The sequence below is a fragment of the Hibiscus syriacus genome, unplaced genomic scaffold, assembly GCF_006381635.1.
Source record: "Hibiscus syriacus cultivar Baekdansim isolate YM2019G1 unplaced genomic scaffold, ASM638163v2 tig00015251_pilon, whole genome shotgun sequence".
Classification (NCBI taxonomy): Eukaryota; Viridiplantae; Streptophyta; class Magnoliopsida; order Malvales; family Malvaceae; genus Hibiscus; species Hibiscus syriacus.
In genome coordinates this window covers 2,935-27,809 of record NW_024062355.1, presented here as the reverse complement: position 1 = coordinate 27,809, position 24,875 = coordinate 2,935, and the positions used below count along the sequence as shown (strand labels likewise).

The window sequence follows — 24,875 nt, the reverse complement described above, 5'->3', positions numbered from 1 at the left end:
CCGAGACATCTCCCCAGTAGTTGCACGACATGTTCACCAACAGACCGCATCACGTGCACCATACTAACAGTGACAAGATTCAAGGATGTGGGCACCATCCTCAATTGGATTTATGTGCAAGATAGAAGGCTAAAAAGACAAAATTGTTAGTGAAAGTTATAGACCCACGTAACAAAATTCTACCTAATCTCCTAAAGCAGCCGCGACCAATATCAGTAGCCGCCATGTAAGCTGGTCGCCAAGTTAAACCGAAGCCAGCCGCCGCCAAATACACCAATTTCCAGCCGAGCCACCGTCAAGCAAGTCGAACCGTCGTCATCACCATGTTGGTCACCAAACAGCAAAATAAATAAAAGATATCAGCAAAGTCAAAAGCAGATCACCTAAATCATACCTAAACTTATCATTTTCATACCAAACGCTAAGAAATTTCAAATGCATCCAAGGAGATTCGGTGAAGATATCAACCATAAAATACACAGATGATTCAAAGAAAAAAAAGAGGGACGAACATAAAAAAACACTCATCAGGGGAAAAAAAGAAAAAATAACAGAAACGATTCGAGCAGAGAACTTCATCAACAACGAGGGTGTAGAAAGTTCTGTTATTTGAAATTAAGAACAGTGTGTAAAAGAGGTTTTTCTTCCTCTAATTGGAAGGTTAATGTAAACACGAGTTTTCTTTCCTCTTTCAAAGCAATACAACGCAAATCCAATTCGCGTAAGATTTTCTTTTCATGATTATTTACAGTTGTATTTCTTTTTTTTATTTGTTTTAATAGCTTCCAAAACAAATGTGTAACTTCAAAAATAAGGGAGAGAGGTTGGGTTTACCTTTGGGTATGTTAGTAGACGGTGTGAATGAGCAGTACTAATTAGGGTCCTTTCGTCGAGATTACAACATCACTAGAGATGCATTCGAGGCTGGAGATTCATTAGGAGGCTTGCATGATAGTTTTAAGGGGTCGATCGGAGTCTAAAGTCGCCGATTTATAGTGGTTTGCGTCTATGGTGGGTGAAGAAGCACAAGGCTCAGAAGAAAATCAAATGTTAAATCGTTTGGGTTAGGATTAGGTCTTACCTGGTCGAATCTTTTGAGCTGAGTTGTAAATGGAAGCGTTGAAGGCTCTAGTTTAGGTGATATACGGCCGTGAAGTTTGAGAATGGAAGAAGTAGTAGAATAGGCGCTGAAGGGTTGTTAATAAATGAATTAGGAATTGAAATATCACTTAAAGCATTATATTTATTTAATTATCAAAACTAATGCGTTTCAAAAGGGGTAGGGTAATCTAATTTAGCGTCTGGGGAAGGATTATTCACTATGTAAATCACGTTAGTTTCTACCTTATTCCATTTTAGTCCTCTTTTAGAATGTTTGGACTCGTGTTTTTGTCTCCCTGCTTTCGCATTTTATGTTTCCATCCTTAGGTGATGTTATTTTAATTTTTTTACTTATTTTTGCATCTGACATGAAATTTTATTAAGTTGCAATTTACTATTATATGTGGTTGTGGGTTATTTCATCTTTAGTACAGTAAATATGACCATTTACACTTTATAACTTTATCTTTGTTCATTCTATAATTTTCACTTTAAGTTTAGCTACCCTTATATTTTGATCATCGGTTTGTTTTTTATTCTATGTGTGTATAAACATTCGTAGTATATTAAGCTTTTATTGTTTATTTGATTAAGGGATTGACTCTACTTTATTCATCGATTAATAGTTATTAAGATTTCACTTGTGTGATATAAACATTTGTATGAATACGTATTATGTCATAATAGTGTGTAATTATAGGTGAAACTCTAGGTTCGATCAAGTAGTTTTCCCATATGTCTATGTTAAATCACATGTAAATATTAAGTATAATTTAATTATTGATGTTAATATGGTCATTTACATGCATATATGTGTATATACTAATTAATATAGGATAACTTTATATCTTGCTTCATTTTTATTTAATATGTCGAATAAATTAGTGTTGTGAATATTGGTATTTACCTTTTATCACTACAAGAAAATATACCTTTAATGACACATGAACGATGACACACGCTAATTTATGACTTACAAAACATGTGTGTCATAAAAAAATGTCATGTTTTTTAAAATCTGAACGATTTATGACTTACAATGATGTGTGTCATATTTAATAGTCATAATCCAAAAAATTTACAAAAACATGGAGTATAGATGAATTTGTGTGTCATCTTTAGGAGTCGTATTCTAATTTCCCCCCCTTATTTTTCATCCTTTCCCGCTTCTTCCCCCTCGTTAACAAAAGTTCACGCCGTGCTTCCACCATTTTTCTCTGTTTTCCCTTTTTCTCTTTGTTGATTTCTATTTTGTTTGATTTAATGACAAAAAGAGTTTATGATTTACCTAGAAACTGGTATCCAAATCTGACTGCCATCCATGAAGTTTTATGAACACCACGCCTCCTCTAAAATAGTCTCTCCTATAAAACAAATATCTTGGAAAACTCCTCTCTTAAATCTTAGCATTCAATTTTCGTGTTGAGAGAGAGAAATTGACGCCCTTGACAACGTCGTAGATCCTTTGAGGGACTTCACCAAGGACAACGTCTGCCTCGTTAAGCGTTGCCACAAGCTCGATCGTAAAGGTATCTCCTTTCTTCTTCCCTCCATTTTTCTCTTTTTCCCTTTTTCTATTTGTATCAGTCCAGTTTTCTCTTTAAGTGGGAGGCGATATATCTTCAACCCAAGCAGTTTTACTCGGAGCTTTAGCTCCTGGTGTTAACATCGGTTCAATTACCTTATCGATGATCTATTATGCATGATATTTGTAGCCATTTGTATCTAGTTTGAATCTTTTTGTTGTTTGAGTTTCAGGCTCCAACATGGAATACACTAAAATCGACATTTCTGATGTTGGGTATTTGCCTTGCTGTTATGCTGGGTTTAGCTTTCTCCTCTAGTGGCTCTTCTTTGATTCTTCATGTTTATTTCCTCGTTCTAATTGTCGTTGCCCTATTCTTGCTTCTTAATTGGTACTGTTTCTTAATTCTTTGCTAGATTTTTACCCAGTCAAGTCAATATTAAAATTTATAGCTTTTCACTAATTTTGAAGTTGCATCATGTGTTATTCATGCTTTGATCATTACATGAATGTTATTTTACTTAGATTCAGATTCGTGTGCGAGTGTTAGTAGATTCATGAGTATGGTTAACGTTTTTTTAAGATTTTTCAGATTCTAGTGCTGATTGTAATGGGAGTGTCAGATTCATGTGTATGGTTAATTTTTTTAAAGATTTTTCATGTATTTGAACTATCCTTAGTAATGGTGTCTCATATTCATGTGTCAGACACGGATGATGAACAACATAGCTCGAAACAAAACCAGAGAACTATGTATGGGTCATTAGACAAACTTTCTATGTTAGATCTGAGAGCATACTTGGAGAAACAAGGTATATTTTGCTATATTAACTATGTCAACTTAGAGGAATTTTGAGTGTTCCGTATTAAACATGATGAATATTGTAGCTTACAACTTTTACAATGTTCTCTGCCTCTATGTCATGTAATCTGTTATATTCGATTTTAATTAGGGTTGGACCTAACATGACATGGTTTAGATAACAAGTTTAAGTAGGGGGCTCGGAATTTAGTTTTGAAGATGTCGATTCTTGCATGCTTGCTTAGTTCTTTTCTCAGCTTTAGAACAATGAAGTGGAGGGATGCAGCCTGAAATGAGTGTTTTTTCTTATGATGATCTTTATACAAGTGTGTAATTACATATGCATGGGGATGATGATTCAGAGCAGCGAAATTGAATCTCTAATCTTTTTTTCTAGTTGGAATCTGTTACTCTGCATACACCCTGAATTTTGTTGATTGGATTACTTATGTAGGTTCCTTGAACAGACCGGTTTGGTTTCTATCGAACATAAAATGCAAGAGATGGACTTGATAGCGAAAGATCGTACGAGATAATCAGCAAGAATCAGTTTAACTGGATGAATTAGTTGCCTTTTTTTCTCTAACATTTGGATAGTATTACAAGTGAAGATGTCATCAAACACAAGGCAAATCACTTCGGAGACACTCCGATCATTAGCTCCTCTTCTCTTCCTTCTCCTTATGTTTGCTCTTCACGCACTCAATTAGGGGTATGTATCTTCATTTTATTTTTTTTCCTCATGCAATTCCTATATCTTGGTCGCACTGGGAAAATTTTACATCTATTTCAGCAACAACGAACTAACAAGACACAAAAAATATAAAAAATAAAACTTGCAGTTCTATTTCAATATTCTTTGTTGGAAAGTTTTACTTGCCTACCTTTTCTTTCATTTTCTTCGATATTTTTGTGATAATATGCAGGTCGGATCAGATGGCTTGTCTGTTACACTGGGCATTGATGCTGCTACTGGATTAGGCTTATTGGATTTTTCAGAGGTATGATTTTTGAGCAATGTTACTTGGTTATGAGTATCGGATAGGGATATGTGTCGAACACCGGTAGGCTCCACTTTTTCCAAGTTATGCATTTGAATGGTCCTTGGAGGAATGTGTCCTTACATGTTTGAAAAATGTGTAGGCCATGAGTACTTTAAGAGAAATGAAGAGTCCGAGCAGTATAGTTTTTAAGTCCCTTCTATAGTACTTGGGTATTTTTCATCAAAACAACTCAAATAGTGGTTTTCTCCCATCATCTTCAGGTAGAAACTACTCTTCAACTTGTGGGCTCAGCTGCTATTATTCATCTTCTGAGCAAGAAGCTCCTATTTGCAGAGGTAAGACTCCACTTCTATTTTAGTATCTTTCCATGAATTTAATTAAAATCAAGTATTTTGTGCCTTAGTTTTTCATCCTCCTATTTGTAACAGGATCTTTGGTTGGGTAAAGCCCTGACCTAGTGGTTTTCTTATCGCTTGTTGAGAAATGTTGGCAAGATCTTTGTGATCAAATGTTGATGATTCGTGGTATAGCCTTGTACCTGGACAGAACATATGTTAAACAAAACCCAAATGTGCGTTCTTTGTGGGACATGGGCCTGCAACTCTTCCATAAACATCTTTCTCTGGCTCCAGAAGTTGAGCACAAAACTGTCACCGGTCTTTTAAGAATGATTGAGAGTGAGAGGTAACTCTAACAAAATTCAAGTCAAAATGTGCAAAAAAAATTCCTATTCTGTTTTTTGTGGGTTTCAAAGTAACAACCTATGCAAAAAATGCAATGTTGTTTCAATGTTACTATTCATTTGCTTGTTTTACTTCTTTTTCTATGATTTTAGTGGTAGAAGGTGGTTACATATCTTCATTTACGGAAAGAATTTCCTGGAAAGGTCAATTAGGATGCATAGTCAATTTAACTATAATCCGCTTCGTTCTAGCTCATTTTTATTATCCATGCTTCCATCATTCTCAAGGAAAAACCTAAAAATTGTTGAGGAACTTACTATTTTGTTGCTTTCTTTTTTGTAATTGTCATGCATTTAGTTTCCTTCAACATAAATTTTGCCCCTTAGTTTCTTGGATGATGTTAGTAATTAATTCTTATCTTTCAGGTGTTAATTAAATTTGTATCTTGTAATCCACTGTGTCTGTTTTGATCATGCAGGTTAGGTGAAGCAGTTGACAGGACCCTACTTAACCATCTTTTGAAGATATTTACTGCTTTGGGCATTTACTCAGAAAGTTTTGAGAAGCCTTTCCTGGAGTGCACATCCGAGTTTTATGCAGCTGAAAGAATTAAATACATGCAGTAATCGGATGTTCCAGATTACTTGAAGTATGTAGAGGTGCCTCTTCATATTTCACTTTCTCAGTTAGCAGTGATTGTTACTCTGTAATTTGAATTGTGCATGTTTTATCCTTATAAAAAGAATGTTAAATTTGTCACATTATTCCATATATATGGAATTTGAATGTTTATCCCTCTACCATTTTTGTGTAAGTTTATGTAACTGTTTGTGTGTATTGATACAGATCAAGTTACTTGTATTGTGAATATATTGTATGCAAATGGATTACTTATATATAATATGATATATATTTAGTATTATGAGGCATTAAATGTGATTTAGTTTGATTATTTGTTAATCTACAATATATATATAAATATATATATATATAATTTACGAAATACAATCACGACACACGAATGTGTGTCATTTTCATTTATAACGGGGGCTTCAATGACACACAATGTAAGTCATAAATGCGTGTCATAAATTTATGACACAAAAATGTGTGTCATCTTCATTTATGACAGGGGCTTCAATGACGCGCAATGTGAGTCATAAATACGCGTCATAAATGTGCGTCATAAATACGTGTCATAAATGCACGTCATAAATTTATGACGCACAGTTGTGCACCATCTTAAATTCATGTCGATGGCTTCAACGACAGGCAAATGTGTGTCATCCGTACCCATAGATGACGCGCAATGCACGTCATTAAAGGGGTTTTTTCTACTAGTGTATTAGGATGTAATTATTAAGAATTAGTAGGGGTTTAATTTAATATGTTAGTGGGTGCTTTGACTCTTAATATTATTTTGGCTAAAAAGAAAACCTTTAATATGATATCATAATTTTATATCATGGGGTTAGATTACATGATAAAAACTCTTTTATTCATATTTGTGGTTATGTTCTAAGAATTTCTATTTTTTCTATTTTAGACATTTAAGTGTATGTTTTGCTATTTAATCCCTTAAATTTTTATTTATTATATTTTAATCATTTAAGTTCATGTTTTTGCTAGATATCTTATCGAGTATAAATATTTTCTTTTAAAAATTAATTTGAAGCAAATTAATAAAATTTCAATAAATGGATCATAATTTAATTTTAAATTTAATTCATGATTTCCACCTTTTACGATAACCTGTATGCTATACAATACCAATTTTGGGTATCGTGGGGGTGCTAATCTTTCCCCACGCGTAACCGACTCCCGAACCCGTTTTAATAGAATCTTTGGTAAACGCATACCATCTTTTGTCTTAAAAAATATTTTTTCTTAAAATTATTTTTAAAAGACGTTTTTAGGTATTCGACTTACCTAACCCAAAAATTCGATGGCGACTTCTTTTCAATTTAATCCAATTTAATTTTAAAATCACACATTTTCAAAATTAAAAGTCGTAACCGTTTAAAACAATTAAACGATTGTCCCGCTGGAAAACGGTTACGACAGCTTGGCGACTCCGCTGGGGACCTTTTTTTAGAGAGTCAGTCTGTAAGTCGCTTACACATTGCCGTTTGGTAGAAATTATGAGTTCGAGTCTTTAGTTAACTTATGATCCTTTTATTGAAGTTTTTAATTGCTTCATTTTATTATTGTCTTACTAACATTTTTATCTTTGTTTTCAGATTTGTCCAAAGTTTTGTCGAGTAGTTTCGTTTCCCTTTTGAGTCAAAGGGCTGAATGTTCCTTCTCTCAAACATCACCGGCATTTGCATACCATAAGCTCAATTACGAGTTTTGTCCCTTTTAAGTTGAGATGAAAGCTTAACCTACGTGAGATAATATGTTTCTCCGCAGGGGTTTAGCAAGTAATCTTTGGGGTTCATATACCTTATGTTTACGTGAGATAAATTGTTTCTCCGCATGGACATAAGGAAATGTATCCTCTCGAATTGAACTCGATCCGTACGAGCCTGTAATGGGTCAGGATTGAGGGTTTAGTAGCCCAAGGGGTACCAACATTAAGGACAATTCGAGTACCTTTTTCCTGTTAGAGCCAAAACCATGCATATATTGAACCGTAGAACTGTTACCCTAGGTATAGACATACCGAACCTCTGACTGTCAGTAGGTACCCAAATTAAGTATACACAAAGGAGAAGCGTTTCATAATCTTTCTTTTTTCTTTAAATTTTCTTTTCGAATAAAAGCATGCGAACTAGATATCATGCGGTTAGGATCATTTCTTGAAATAATCATTTTAGGGGTAGAAAGCATGTTCGGGTATGATTATTATCTATTTAAAGCATGCTTGGGTAGATATCATGATTGGGTAGGTGTTATATTTATTTGTAGATAACATCTTTTAATTTTATTGATTATCTTACTATTACTAATTCATTTTTTCCTCTTTTGTTTGTAATTCTAATTTATTTTGTTTGTTTGCATTGCCATTTTTTGCATTTTTGCATAATCATCATGAATAAAAGAAAGGTGTTGATTAACTAAGTAATCATCAGATTAGAAGTGCGATCATTACAATGGAAAAAAGTTTTCATAACAAGGAAGAACTCAATCCAGCTGTACGAGCTTGGTCGGAGGAAATGCAAAAAGTAAAAGGAAATAGTTTGCCTAAAGGTTATGTATCGCAGCTATCCACGGATGTCAATGCTAATCTCAAGCAGAACGATTTACGAGAATTGACAGATGGATGAATCATTGCTCAAGGCTTTGGTTCGATTCTGGAATCCTGTGTACAGCTGTTTTACTTTTAAGAAGCAGGATTTGACACCAATGATTGAGGAGTATACAACTCTGTTTAATTTCGAAAACATCCAGGTGGATAAAGTTTATTCCATACCTCTGAAAGTTCAATCCTTCAAAAATAAATTGGTAAAGATTACCGGTATAGGTGAAAATTGGATAGTACAACACATTCAACAAAAAGGAGAAAGCGAATGTTTTCCTTGGCATTGTCTCAAAAAGGTGATACTCGAGCATATAGATGAAGATAAGAGATTGGATACATTTTCTCTTGCCATATATGGTTTAGTAATATTTCCAAAGACTTTGTTCCATGTGGAGAGTGTTGTTGCAGATTTCTTTGACACATTGGAGAAGGGTATAAATCCAGCACCAACAGTTTTGGCAGAAACTTTATGATCCCTAAATAATTATCGAAGATTGGAAGGGGGTCGATTTGTAGGATGTGCTCAATTACTCACTGTATGGATTCGCAGTCACTTCTGGAAAGAAGACAAGGTGTCATACCATCGTTTTCTATGATGTACTCACCTTTGAAAGAATTTCTGAGCAAAGAGTGGCTAGAAGGGTTACCAAGGAAGAAATGGATAACAACTTTCAGTAATTTACAAGACCGAGATATTGCTTGGTGTGTTCCCTGCTTGGATATACCGATATTTTATTTAGATGTGGGGATCTTGACCATGTCCCTTTATTGGGATTATGGGGAGGAGTCAGCTATGCCTCATTAATGGTTCTCAGACAATATAGAGCTCGTCAATTTGTTCCAATAACAAGCGGCTTAAGGGAATCTGAAATCACTTATCGTGGAGACCATTACAAGAAGAAAGCACGAGATCTATCTCTCGCCTGGAAAAGAACCTTTTAAACAAGAGCTGTATATGGAGATGTTATGTATACGCCCGACTAAGAGGCTTGGAGATTTACAAGGACAAATGAAAATGTCCCTTTGCCAGATCCAGGAGGAGATATTTCTTGGGAAGAGCTTATCAAGGTGGTACCTTCACAAGATGAGATTCTTATTGCCGAGTTTGAAGTTGAAAGGAAAAAATGAGACAAAGTAATGGAAGAATCAAGACAAGAAAAGTTCATGATAGATCTTGATAGGAGTCTCCATGTTAAACGATATGATTTGTTGAAGAAAGATAAAGAGAAAGTTGATCTCGAGCTGGCTGGTTTAAAAAGGGAATACTACAATCTACAAAAGGCAAAAAAAATCTAGGTCTAGCAAGACATCACAACAATGGGCTAAAGAGTTGGCAATTGAGAGGCAACGAGTTCAAAGTCTGGAGGCTGAGAACAAATGCCAACTTAAGAGAATTGAAGCCGAGAAGAAATTGCGGGACAAATATAAAGCTGAGAAAATAAAAGTGACTAAGCAGCTTAAGATTGAAAGCCGTAGAGTCGAGAAATTGAAGACTGAAAAGGAAGCTATATTGAAGGAGTGTGATGCATAAAAACATCGAGTCAGTAGTTTGGAAGCTAAAATGAATAATATACTCGAGGAACTCGAGGCCAAAGATCAGAAGATTCAGAAATAAAAAGAACAAAAGAAAAAGGAAATATGGACTGAGAGACAGGGATGGAATCGAATTCTCGAAAGAAAACAGGCCGAAATTGGGTCTTGGATGCAAAGATTTCAAACAAAGAGCAGGAGAATGGGACAATTAACAGAAGAAATTGAAGATTTACAGACCCATTATGAAGAGGAGTTGAATCGGTCTCGAGCTACGAATGGTGAGCTAAGAGATCATATCTCACATCTTGAGGAGTCCTTACTTCAAATGCTAGTTCCACCTGAGTGGATGAACTTAAGGCTTACCCGTGAGGAGAATAACTTTTTACGAGAGCAAGTCAGATGACTAGAGAGTTAGTTTTAACGATGTTGAGTACACATTACCAATATCAAAAGGGAAATTACTCAAGTTAAGGAGGGATGGAAGGATACATATGAACACCACCGGATGTTGGTTGAGGAACGTGAACGCATGATGGGCGAAGCAATAGCACTAATGAGTGAGGTGGCCCATTATACACAAGAACTTGGCAAAAGGGCTGAAATTATTCTATTTTGTACTAGTTTATCATCTGAGTATGGGGAGAAGGTCGCTGGGATCATAAATGAAATCATGGAATTAAATAACAGAGCCAAACCGTATTTGTAGAATTGAATTTTCTTGTAAAGATGAAAGCTCTTTTGTAAGAATGAAACTTTTCTAAGAATGGTTACTTTTGGAAATCAATACATTTTGCATTTTCATTTGCATTTGCATCTTTGCATAATATAGTCTTACATCATGCATTTTCATTTTAAATTATTTTGCATGCATTCATTAAAATATAATTTCCAATCATTGTAGTTATTCTGGCATTCACTTCACACCCGTACGATACTCGTAATACAACTAAGAAAATGGAAGCAAGAATGATCCAACTCGAACAAGAACAAAAACAAGCTCAAGAAGAGATGAGAGAGAGATTAAATAAGATGGAAGCAGAGATAACAAATTCGCAAACCGATATACTACAAAGGATGGAAGAAATGTTTAAGAAACATGCTACAGATGGAAGGATTGTGAATAACCAATTAGCATCATCCGAGCAAGATCCATCACATCCTCTAGGGTTTAGACCAGGAGCATCACATCCTGCGGGGATTACTTTTAACCCCCAACAGCCACCAGGGTTTACACCAGAATCTCGTCATCCTCCTGGTTTCACACCTATACACATCTCTGCTCACCCTTCAGTACCTCAAGAAGCCCGAACTCATACATATATCAGCAATGACAATCAACAGCATCATATGGGATCCACATTCCCAAACATTTATCATCCTGTTTCAGGTGTAAGACTAGGGGAATTTAATACCGAGCACCTAACTCCAGATATGAATAAGTTAGCCGAGAAGGAAAAATCCAATGAACAAATAACTCAACAATTGAAGAAATTGGAAGAAAGGGCAAAATTGGTAGAAGTTATTGAACCATTCTATGGGTCTGACGCCAGAGAGCTGAGTTTAGTCCTAGATTTGATCATCCCTATGAAATTCAAGGTTCCTGAATTTGAAAAATACAATGGAACCACTTGCCCTTCATCTCATATTACCATGTTTTGCCGGAGGATGGTTGGCCATGTGAATGATGAAAAACTGTTGATTCACTATTTTCAAGACAGTCTGACAGGTTCTGCCGCCAAGTGGTATAACCAATTCACTAGGGCTCACATAAAATCTTGCAAGGACTTGGTAAAAGCATTCCTAGAACAGTATCGCCATGTTACAGATATAGCTCCTGATCGGTGGACTCTTCAGAATATGGAAAAAGAAGTAATGAGACTTTCCGACAATATGCCCAAAGGTGGCGTGATGTTGCTGTACAGGTCCAACTTCCTTTACTCAAAAATAAAGCTACTATAATTTTTGTCAACACTTTGAAAGCTCCATACTTGGGGCATTTGCTGGGACATACCAACAAAAATTTTGCTGATTTGATCATCTCTGGTGAGCTCATCAAAATGCTATAAAAATGGGAAAGATTGAAGTAGCTAAAGGGTCTAGCTCTAAAAGACATGTGTACCAGAAAAAGGAAAATGAAGTTAGTAATGCAGGTGTATACCACAAGAATACTGCAAATAGTGTCATAATAACCCAATCAAGGACCGAGAGGGGTGACATGAACAACACCAGAAATGACTCCAGCGGACCTCGCAAAGAGAGAGAGGTGTCCTTTAAACCACTACCAGTACCTTATTCAGGGATATACACCTCGTTATTAAAGGCAGATGTGGTACGCCCTTACCGTTTGACTCCTCTTCAACCACCGTACCCTCATTGGTATGACGCAAATGCACATTGTGATTACCATGACGGAATTGCTGGTCACTCTATTGAGAATTGTTTTGCCTTCAAAAAGATAGTGCAAAATATGATTAACACAGGAGGATTACAGTTTGACTCACCAGATGTATCCACACACTCATTATCGAATCATGGAGGTAAAGGGGTAAACGCAATTCATGAGGAGAATAGGAGGAAGACAAAGACAGATGTTCTTGAAATCAAATCTCCCTTCAGTTGGGTATTCCAACAACTCTATCAGGCTGACATGATTCGACAAGATTTTAAGCCAAAGACCAATGAGGGTGGACTCTATTATGAATACCACCAAGAAAAAGGACACGAAATTCAGCTTTTCCCTGAATTCAGGGTGTTACTACAAAGATTGATGATAATAAGGAGGTAGAGTTCTTTGAGGAAGATAAGGAAAAAAGAGAAGAAGATGTCTTCAGTACAGAAAATTCTGAGCCCGTTCACAGAACAAAGAAGCCAGTAGTCATCACTGTGAAACCATCAGCAAAGAATTTTGGGTCGTCAACGCCAAAAGTTGTAATCACAACTCCTTTACCATTTCCATTTAAAGACACCCGCAAGGTGCCTTGGAATTATACTGCAATGTTTCATTAATAAGGGAATCTGGTTCGCTAGAGAAAATAAAGGTAGTTGAAGGTGAAACACCAGTAGGCAACTTGATGACTAAAATAGTGAATGAAGTGGAGCACTTCACAAGAAGTGGGAGGTGTTATTCTCCCGAGATATCGAAAGAAATGGAAAAAGTGAAAGAAAAAAAAGCTATGGTGGTACCACAAAAGATATTTAACGATGAACCTCCACCAATGATCAATGAGCCGGTAACAGAAACACAAGCTCAAGAATTCTTGAAGTTTTTAAAACATAGTGAGTATAATGTAGTTGAGCAATTACATAAGAAACAAGCACGTATTTCAATTCTAGATTTGTTAATAAATTCAAAAGTACATCGGAATGCTTTACTAAGGGTGCTCAATCAAACATTTGTGCCTGAGGATATACAGTGAATAAATTGGATCGAATTGTAGGGCACATAGCTTCTGAAACTACATAACTTTCACTGATGATGAAATTCCTGATGGTGGAATGGTATCAGTAAAAGCCCTCAATATCACAACTCACTGCCATGGTCATGTCTTACCAGGGGTTTTGATTGACAATGGGTCGGCACTCAATGTTATGCCTATGGCCACATTACGAAGATTACCGGTGGACATCTCACATATGAGGGCCTACCAAAACATTGTTAGAGCCTTTGATGAAACTCATTGGGATGTGCTTGGAAAAATAGAGGTACCAATGTTGATTGGACCAACTGTCTACAATATTGATTTTGTGGTGATGGATATCAACCCCATCATATAATTTCTTGCTTGGAGGCCATGGATTCATTCTGCAGGGGCATTCCCTTCGTCCTTACACCAAAAATTGAAATTAGTGTCAGATGGTTAATTGATTAGTGTTGGGGCAGAGGAAGAGATTATAGCTTCTGTGATGACTGACGCCCCATATATTAAGATTAATGGGAATGCTCTAGAATGTTCTTTCAGAGCCTTAGAATTTGTCAACGCTACTTTTATTGCTGAAGGAAACAAGATTCCTCGCCCAAGTTTATCTAATTGTACTAGGATGATTGTGCAAGAAACTCTAGAAAAAGGAGCCAAGATAGGAAGGGGTCTTGGTAGATGCTTGCAAGGGACGTTATATCCCAAATTTGTCATGATGAAGAGTGATTGCTTCGGACTGGGATTTAAGCCTGATTTTCTGTAAAGAAATAATTGAAAAAGAGAGGTGAAATAAGAATAGCTAGACTGAAAGGAGAAGACATTCAATGAGAGAATATGTCTTTCCCTCCCCTTGAGAGATCTTTCAAATTTGGAGGAGTGTTTGATATAGAGCAACAGTTAGCCATAGCAATTGATGAAGAAGAGAAGATGAAAGACAAAGACTTGTTCAATGAAGCTATGGAGGGTTGGTCATTAACATGATATCTGGAGATGATAAAGCAGGAAGATATTTAAGCTAGAATCCGTCCTTGATTCCCAGGGGAAACACTAAAAAATTGGACTGCAAGGATCTCCCTGTAGTTTTTAAGATTAATTCAGAGTAATACCCAGTACTAATCCTTATACTTGTGCCCGCAAGTATTAAGGAATTTTCTTAAGGGCAACTATGTTAACTCTACTTGCTTTCAATAAAAGACAGCCTTTTGTTTCTTAAATGGCCATCATTATTTAAATTTTCATTTTTTTCGTTCTTTATTCTTTACATTCATTTCATAAATTTTGGTCCCATTCCAAATATATATTCGATTCAATTTTCCCTTTGCAGGTGTCACAATATCAATAGTATGAATGTTTCTGAATTTAATAATGAGATAAACTTTGAACAGCCCATATGTCTGGAAGAAATCAATGAGTGTCAGGATGAGGTAGAATGGGATGTTCCTAACGAACTATTAAGACTGATAGAAAATGAGGACAAATAGATTTTACCTCACCAGGAAGAAACTGAGGTTATAAACTTGGGAACTGATGATAACAAGAGGGAAGTGAAAATTGGCAGCTTACTTTCTGCTGAGATAAGGCAATACTTGATAAATATGCTCCGAGAATTCAAGGACATCTTTGCGTGGTCTTACCAAGATATTCCTAGATTGAGTACATATAGTAGTGCACAAGCTTCCGATAAAGCCTGAGTGTAAGCCAGTTCAGCAAAAGCTCAGAAGAATGAAGCCAGAAATGTTGTTAAAAATTAAAGAGGAAGTGATGAAACAGATTGATGCAGGGCTTCTTCAAGCGATAAAGTATCCAGAATGGGTCGCTAACATAGTTCCCGTGCCAAAGAAAAATGGGAAAGTCGCATATGTGTGGATTACAGAGATCTCAATAGAGCAAGCCCAAAAGACAATTTTCCATTGCCTCATATAGATACTTTAGTGGATAACACTGCTGGTCATTCATGGTTTTCTTTTATGGATGGCTTCTTGGGGTATAACCAAATAAAAATGAGCATTGAAGACATGGAAAAAACTACATTTGTGACTATGTGGGGCATATTTTGCTATAAAGTGATGCCATTTGGCTGAAAAATGTCGGGGCAACTTATCAAAGAGCTATGGTGACTCTTTTCCATGACATGATGCACAAAGAGATTGAGGTGTATGTGGATGATATGATTGCCAAATCTAGGACTGAAGGTGAACACATACAAAACTTGAGGAAGCTTTTCCAAAGGTTGAGGAAGTGTCAATTGAAACTCAATCTAACTAAATGCACTTTCGGGGTAAAGTCAGGGAAACTCTTAGGTTTTTTGGTTAGTCAAAGAGGAATTAAGATCGATCCAGATAAAGTAAAGGCCATTCAAGATCTTCCACCACCTCGTACACAAAGAAGTTCAGGTTTCCTAGGAAGATTAAATTATATATCTCGATTCATTTCACAATTAACTGAAAATGTGACCCAATTTTCAAATTGCTTTAAAAGAACAACCCCGAAGTTTGAAATAACGAGTGCCAAAAGGCTTTGGAGATAATCAAGGGATATTTGTCTAATACTCCAATTCTGGTGTCACCAATCTCTGGTAGACCATTGATCCTTTATCTAACGGTCTTTGAGAATTCAATGGGATGTGTGTTGGGGCAGCATGATGAATCTGGAAAGAAAGAGAGAGCTATCTATTATCTAAGCAAAAATTTCACGATTGCGAAATTCGATACCCGCCAATTCAAAAGCTATGTTGTGCTTTGGTATGGGTTACTCGAAGGCTCAGGCAATACATGTTATACCACACTACTTGGTGATATCTAAGCTCGACCCTTTGAAATATTTAATGGAATCACTGGCTTTAACTGGTAGATTGGCTAGATTGCAGATGTTGTTATCAGAATTTAACATTGTATATGTGAACCTAAAAGCAGTCAAAGGGAGTGACATAGAGATTTCCTTGCAAGTCGTGCCTCAGATGATTATGAGTCCTTGAACTTTAATTTTCCAGACAAGGATCTGATGTGCATTACAACCAGGGAGGAAACAATTTCAGATGATAAATCCTGGAGGTTGTATTTTTATGGGGCATCTAATGCTTTAGGACAAGGAATTGGAGCAGTACTGATTTCCCCGGAAAATGTGTATTATCCTTTTACAAGCAGGTTGGTGTTTTTCTGCACCAATAATATGGCAGCGTATGAGGCTTGTGCTATGGGATTAAGAGCAGCTGTAGAAAGAAAAATCAAAGTGCTCCAAGTATATGGAGACTCGTTATTAGTGGTGTATCAATTGCGAGGAGAATGTGAGAAAAAGGATCCAAAGTTAGTGGAATACCGAAGATTGATCCTTGAATTGGTAAAAGAATTTAAAGATGTCACTTTCAATTATCTCCCTCGAGAAGATAATCAAATGGCAGATACTTTGGCAACACTTGCTGCAATGTTCCAAGTAAATAGAAGAGCTGACATGATGCCAATTAAAATGCAAATGTATAAAACCCCGACAATATGCCACAATAAGGAGAATGGCTTCCGGATATGTATTAGATGGGGAAGTTTTGTACAAAAAATGTAGTGATCAAGTTTTGATGAGATGTGTGGATGCCCGAGAAGCAACAAGTATACTTGAAGAAATGCATGAAGGGATATGTGGAACACATGCGAATGGGCTTTCTATGGCCAAGAAAATCATGAGATATAGATACTATTGGGCCACTATGCTTTCAGAGATTGTGTTGATTATGCACGAAAATGTCACAAATGTCAAATCTATGGAGATAAGATCCATACATTTCCGTTACCTTTGCAAGTGATGACCGCACCATGGTCATTTTCTATGTGGGGTATGGATGTCATTGGGGCAATTACACCAAAGGCTTCGAATGGACATCGCTTCATATTTGTGGCAATTGATTATTTTACTAAGTGGGTTGAGGCTGCTTCATATACAAATATCACGAGATCTATAGTTTGCAAATTCATAAATAGAGAGATAATTTGCCGGTATGAGTTGCCAGAAAGAATTGTCACAGATAATGCCACCAATTTGAATAACAAGATGATGGTAGAACTTTATACTCAGTTCAAGATAAAACATTCTAATTCAGTGACTTACCATCCAATAATGAATGGAGCAGTGGAAGCAGCAAATAAAAATATTAAAAGGATCATCACAAAGACCACTGATACTTACAGAGATTGGCATGACAAATTACCTTTTGCCTTGTATGCATATCGAACTACAGTGCGAACTTCGACAGGGGCCACGCCTTTCTCTTTAGTCTACGGGATAGAGGCAGTCTTGCCAGTGGAAGTAGTAATCCCATCACTTCGAATTTTGAAAGAGGTGAAGTTGGATGAAGCTGAATGGGTTCAGGCTCGGTTTGACCAGTTGAATCTCATTGAAGAAAAAAGATTAAGAGCTATTTGCCACGGTCAGATGTATCAGAAACGGATGATGAGAGCTCATGATAAGAAAGTTCATCCAAGAGAATTTCGAGAGGGTGATCTAGTGCTAAAAAATATCCTGCCAATTCATAAAGATTTCCGAGGGAAATGGATGCCTAATTGGGAAGGTCCATATGTTGTCAATAAGGCCTTCTCTGGAGGAGCGTTGATCTTGGCAGAGATGGATGGAGAAAAACTAAGAAATCCAGTAAACTTAGATTCAGTCAAGAAGTATTATGCTTGAAGAAAAAAAGGAACAAATAAAAAGATGAAAAGATGAAAAAAAAAAAGAAATGAAAAAATGAAAAGAGAAAAAGGGGTTTTAGATGAAAATCCGCAAAGGACATCTTGAAACCAAATGAAGACTTTGAGTTGAAAACCTGAAAAGGTGGCTCAAAGGCATTTTGAGATTAGGCATCAGACAACTAAATCTTCTTGAGGGTCTGATATTTTGAGAGAAGCTTCACATCTATAGACATTTTGGCAATTCTCAAAGTCCTCCAGATAGAAGCTCAACTCAATAGTTATATCAAGTGGATTGATTCAGGAACATTCGTGTTAATGATCCATAGGACATTTGACTTATGGTTTTAAATTTCCATTATTCATGTGATTGCCATAACTTCGTAAATTTCAATTTCTTGTCAGTAAATTCAAGTTTATTATTTCAAGTCTCAATTTTATTCATTCTTCTTATAAGTAGATTGACATGACATTAAAAAAATAAAAGATTTTTGGTATTACTTTGAATTAATACTTCCATATCAGATATTCTAACCCTAATGATCGAAAAGATTAGGGTATGACATAGCCAAAGAAAATGCATGTGAGTTGAGAAAAGAAAGCACATTAAAAACACTGATATTTTGATACGCTGACAAAGATGAGTAGTTCAAAAGGAAACAGAAAAGGATTTGCATGGGAACAAGAGAAAAGAGAATTTGTATAAATAGCCCAAGCAAAATGTGGAGTGCAAACGAAAGGACAAATGACGCATTTAAAATGAAGATTTGCAGGACCACAGAGTTCATAATATTAAAATGCCATCATGCATACATCAGTAAGCATCTATAAATAGGAACATGCTCATTCATTCATATTCATTGAAATGGTTTGAATGTTTTGACAGAAATTCAGAGAGAGTCAATAACAATTAAGATTCACCGCAAAAGGAGGTGAACCAACATTTCCAATGGATAGTTCATAATGAGAAGAACTTATCCGACAGAGGAAGAAAAAGTTCATAATGAGAAGATCTTGTTCAACCTATCACTCGATTCACGTCATTTCGAATCAGTGATACCTCGCTTGAGTGATTGACATTTTCAGAAGAGTTCATAATGAGAAGAACTCGTCCTAAAGGAGAAAGTTCATAATGAGAAGAACTTGTTCCTTTCAAGTCCATCACAGAAAGAGATGGATCAACATTTCCAATAGAGAGTTCATAATGAGAAGAACTCATCCAACGAGAGAGAAGAAGTTCATAATGAGAAGAACTTGTTCAACTTCACATCAACATTTTTAATGGAGAGCTCATAATGAGAAGAACTCGTCCGAAAGAGGGAGAAGAAGTTCATAATGAGAAGAGCTTGTTTGACCTATCACTCGATTCACGACATTTCGAATCAGTAACACCTCGTTAGAGGGATTGACATTTCCAAAAGAGTTCATAATGAGAAGAACTCGTCTTAAAGGAGAAAGTTCATAATGAGAAGAACTTGTTCCTTTCAAGTCCACCACAGAAATAGGTGACTCAACATTTTCAGTGAAGAGTTCATAATGAGAAGAACTCATCCACAAGAGAGAAGAAGTTCATGATGAGAAGAACTTGTTCAATTCAACGACGAAGGAAGAATGGACAAAAACTGGTTGTCTTTTTCATCTTTGCCCTATTCTTGTTAACACAAGAATGTGCAAAGAGGGGCAGCTGTAGACACTCATTTTTTGATTGGGATTAAAATATATATTGTAGACACCCTTTTTTGTCTGAACTTTTAAAAATATTATTATTATTATTAATTAATTAATTTATATTTCGATGTAGGCCACATACAGACCCGAGACATCTCCCCAGCAGTTTCACGACATGTTCACCAACAGACCGCATCACATGCACCATACTGGCAGTGACAAGATTCAAAGATGTGGGCACCATCCTCAATTGGATTTATGTGCAAGATATAAGGCTAAAAAGACAAAATTGTTAGTAGAAGTTATAGACCCACGTAATAAAATTCTACCTAATCTCCTAAAGCAGCCACGACCAATATCAGTAGCCGCTATGTAAGCTGGTCGTCAAGTTAAACCGAAGCCAGCCGCCGCCTCCGAATACACCAAATTCCATTCGAGCCACCACCGAGCAAGCCGAATCGTCATCATCACCATGTTGGTCACCAAACAGCAAAATAAATAAAAGATATCAACAAAGTCAAAAGCATATCACCTAAATCATACCTAAACTTGTCATTTTCATACCAAACGCAACGAAATTTTAGATGCATCCAAGGAGATTCGGTGAAGATATCAACCATAAAATACGTAGATGATTCAAAGAAAAATGGAGGGATGAACATAAAAAAAACACTCATCAGGGGAAAAAAAAGAAAAAAAAGAACAGAAACGATTCGAGTAGAGAACTTCATAAACAACGAGGGTGTAGAGAAAGTTCTGTTATTTGAAATTAAGAACATTGTGTAAAAGAGGTTTTTCTTTCTCTAATTGGAAGGTTAATGTAAACACGGGTTTTCTTTCCTCTTTCAAAGTAATACAACGCAAATCTAATTCACGTAAGATTTTCTTTTCATGATTATTTACAGTTGTATTTCTTTATTTTATTTGTTTTAATAGCTTCCAAAACAAATGTGTAACTTCAAAAATAAGGGAGAGAGGTTGGGTTTACCTTTGGGTATGTTAGTAGATGGTGTGAATGAGCAGTAGTAATTAAGGTCCTTTCGTCGAGGTTACAATATCACTAGAGATGGATTCGAGGCTGGAGATTCATTAGGAGGCCTGCATGATAGTTTTAAGGTTTAGTTTTCCTCTGTTTTTTTATAAAAAAATATCAAAACAGAAAAATAAAAAAAGAAAAACAAAGGGATTAGATAGTTTACCTGTCGATAAAGTCTTCTTCGGGAAAGACTTTTGACAGTACCGACTGAAAGAGAAAAGAACGATGGGTTATAAGATTCGATTTTCAAATCTAGAGATGAAGAAAAGCGTTTTTGGGGCATTTATACCTTTGATTCGTCATCCATGTCCTTATAGGGGTCGATCAGAGTCTAAAGCTGCCGATTTACAGTGGTTTGCGTCTATGGTGGGTGAAGAAGCACAAGGCTCAGAAGAAAATCAGATGTTAAATCGTTTGGGTTAGGATTAGGTCTTACTTGGTCGAATCTTTTGAGTTGAGTTGTAAATGGAAGCGTTGAAGGCTCTAGTTTAGGTGATATGCGGCCGTGAAGTTTGAGAATGGAAGAAGAAGTAGAATAGGCGCTGAAGGGTTGTTAATAAATGAATTAGGAATTGAAATATCACTTAAAGCATTATATTTATTTAATTATCAAAACTGATGCGTTTCAAAAGGGGTAGGGTAATCTGATTTAGCGTCTGGGGAAGGATTATTCACTATGTAAATCACGTTAGTTTCTGCCTTATTCCATTTTGGTCCTCTTTTAGAATGTTTGGACTCGTGTTTTTGTCTCCCTGCTTTCGCATTTTATGTTTCCATCCGTAGGTGATGTTATTTTAAGTTTTTTTACTTATTTTTGCATATGACATGAAATTTTATTAAGTTGCAATTTACTCTTATATGTGGTTGTGGGTTATTTCATCTTTAGTACAGTAAATATGACCATTTACACTTTATAACTTTATCTTTGTTCATTCTATAATTTTCACTTTAAGTTTAGCCCCCTTATTTTGATCATCAGTTTGTTTTTTTTTTATTTTGTGTGTATAAACATCGTAGTATATTAAGCTTTTATTGTTTTTGATTAAGGGATTGCTGCTTATTCATCGATTAATAGTTATTAAGATTTCACTTGTGTGAAATAAACATTTGTATGAATACGTATTATGTCATAATAGTGTAATAGGTGAAACTCTAGGTTCGATCAAGTAGTTTTCCCATATGTCTATGTTAAATCACATGTAAATATTAGTATAATTTAATTATTGATGTTAATATGGTCATTTACATGCATATATGTGTATATACTAATTAATATAGGATAACTTTATATCTTGCTTCATTTTTATTTAATATGTCGAATAAATTAGTGTTATGAATATTGGTATTTACCTTTTATTAGGATGCAATTATTAAGAACTAGCAGGGGTTTAATTTAATATGTTACTGGGTGCTTTGACTCTTAATATTATTTTGGCTAAAAATAAAACCTTTAATTTGACATCATAATTTTATATCATGGGGTTAGATTATATGATAAAAACTCTTTTATTCATATTTGTGGTTATGTTCTAAGAATTTCTATTTTTTATATTTTAGTCATTGAAGTGTATGTTTTGCTATTTAATCCCTTAAATTTTTATTTATTATATTTTAATCATTTAAGTTCTTGTTTTTGCTAGATATCTTATCGAGTATAAAGATTTTCTTTTAAAAATTAATTTGAAGCAAATTAATTAAATTTTAATAAATGGATCATAATTTAATTTTAAATTTAATTCATGATTTCCACATTTTACGATAACGTGTAAGCGATACAGTACCAATTTTGGGCGTCGTGGGGGTGCTAATCTTCCCCATGCGTAACCGACTCCCGAACCCGTTTTAATAGAATCTTTGGTAAACGTAGACCAGCTTTTGTCTTAAAAATTATTTTTTCTTAAAATTATTTTTAAAAGAAGTTTTTAGGTATTCGACTTACATAACCCAAAAAGTCAATGGCGACTCCTTTTCAATTTAATCCAATTTAATTTTAAAATCACCATTTTCAAAATTAAAAGTCGTAACCGTTTAAAACAATTAAAGGATTGTCCAACCGGAAAACGGTTACGACAAACCACCACTCAACGTTTTTCTGTAATTTGGAGGCTAAGATTCGTCAGGAACTTGAAGTTATTCTTGAGCAGGAAGAGGTTATTTGGGAACAGAAATCTAGATGTAATTGGGTGATGTTCGGAGACCATAACACTAAGTACTTTCAGGCTTGTGCCAGTAGTAGGAGATGAGTAAATTCAATTCACTCTCTCCGGAGTGATGATGGTAGTTGGTGTATGGATGACTTGTCTATTCGTTCTATGGTTGTCAACTTTTATGCCAAACTATTCTCTTCTATTGGTGAGGTGGGTTATATATATCACATTCGAAATTGCTTCTCGGTTAATGATGTTTGATTTAGACCCTTTCAAAATCGATCAGCGATGAGGAGGTGCATCAAGTTGTTTTCGAAAAGTACCCAACTAAGGCTCATGGGGTTAACAACTTCCATGCTTTCTTCTATCAACAGAATTAGAGTGTCGTTGGTCCTAGTGTTACTCATTTTGTGCGAGACTATTTCAGCCATGGGGTGGTTATGGATGAGATCAATTGGACCCTGCTTGTTCTTATCCCAAAAATTGAGCACCCGAAGTATTTATCTCAATTTCGTTTGATTAGTTTGTGCACAATTCTGTATATGGTCGTAACGAAAGTCATTGTGAACCGTATAAAGCCTTTACTTCCTGGATGGATCTCGGAGACCCAAACTAGCTTTGTGCTGGGTAGATCCATATTGGATAACATAATAATTTCTCAAGAAGTTATCCATTCGATGAAGCGAAAAAATGGATGAAGGGATGGATGTCGATAAAGATTGACCTGGAGAAAGTTTATGAACATTTGGAATAGTCTTTTATTGATGACACAATCGTTGATATTGGGTTCCCTCTGGATATTTTAAAACTTATTATCTATTGTGTATCCTTGGATTCCACTCAGATTTTATGGAATGGAGTGGCGATGAACTCTATCAAACCTTCACGAGGGATTCGCCAATGAGACCCCTTATCGCCATATCTCTTTGTCCTTGGAATAATCTCTCAATCTATCAATAGAGTTGTAGATGATAAACTTTGGAAGCCAATTTGCATCTCTCATTGAGAACCAAAGTTGTCCCACATTTTCTTTGTCGATGATCTTATCATCTTTGTAGAGGCATCTCTTGAACAACTTTATGTTATCCAATGTGTTTTGGGGGATTTTTGTGATGCCTCGGGCCATAAGGCAAGCCTTGTCAAAATTAATATATGTTTCTTGAGCAACGTTGATGAGGCTTTATAAAGTGATATTAGTCAGGGCTTTTAATTCACCCTTGTTGATGACTTGGGAAGGTATCTTGGGTACCACTTTTACATCAACGGGTCACTTGTGCGACATATTCTTATTTAGTGCAAAAGGTGCTAGACTATCTCACTGGTTGGAAAGCTAAAAACCTCTCTATGGAAGGTTGTGTTGTTCTGGAAAAATATGTTCTAGCTGTCATTCCTGCATATGTGATGCAAACATGCTATTTTTTAAAAGGGGTTTGTTCGGAGATTGAACATCTCATCTGAAACTTTGTTTGGGGAAGTATAGAGGAAAAAAGGATTGCCTATCTTGTTCGATGGGATATCGTTTGCACGCCTATGCAACAAGGTGGTCTTGGCTTTCGAATGTTGCATATACAAAATGAAGCTCTCATTATGAATGTTGGTTTTTGTTTAGTTTCTAATCGAAATCAACTTTGGGCACGTGTCTTTCAGTGTAAATATAAAATGATGGAAACTTTGTTTGTGGACATTACTAAGAGATTTTGTTATCGTTTGTGGAGATGCCTTAGCATAATTTGGAGTGATATTAGGAGTGAAATTGTTTGGAACCTGGGTGATATCTCAACGGTAGACTTCTTGGATGATCCATGGGTAAATGATTTTGGGCCCCTTCGATCTTTGTGCCATGATCAAGAGGGAAGTCCGCCGCAAAACTCTATGGTTAATACTCTTGTGGACTGTAATGGCGAGTGAATGTGGGGGGGAGAATACACATTTCATCCCTCGCTCAATTCATTTGCATTTATTAGTAGTGGAACCTCCTGCTCTTAATGGAGGAGTAGATAACCCAGGATGTAAATGGGATAGTAAGCGCACTTTCACTACTAAAAG

At 35.8% G+C, this 24,875-nt stretch overlaps 1 protein-coding gene across 1 annotated transcript; it reads left to right on the top strand.

Annotated features, from left to right (window-relative positions):
* Positions 1-4,872: 4,872 nt before the first annotated feature.
* On the top strand, positions 4,873-5,741 carry LOC120207733 (cullin-4-like). Its single transcript, XM_039207155.1, has 2 exons — positions 4,873-5,116; positions 5,594-5,741. Exons 1-2 carry the CDS (start codon positions 4,941-4,943, stop codon positions 5,739-5,741), a joined length of 324 nt encoding a protein of 107 aa, XP_039063086.1. The 5' UTR covers positions 4,873-4,940.
* Positions 5,742-24,875: the final 19,134 nt, after the last annotated feature.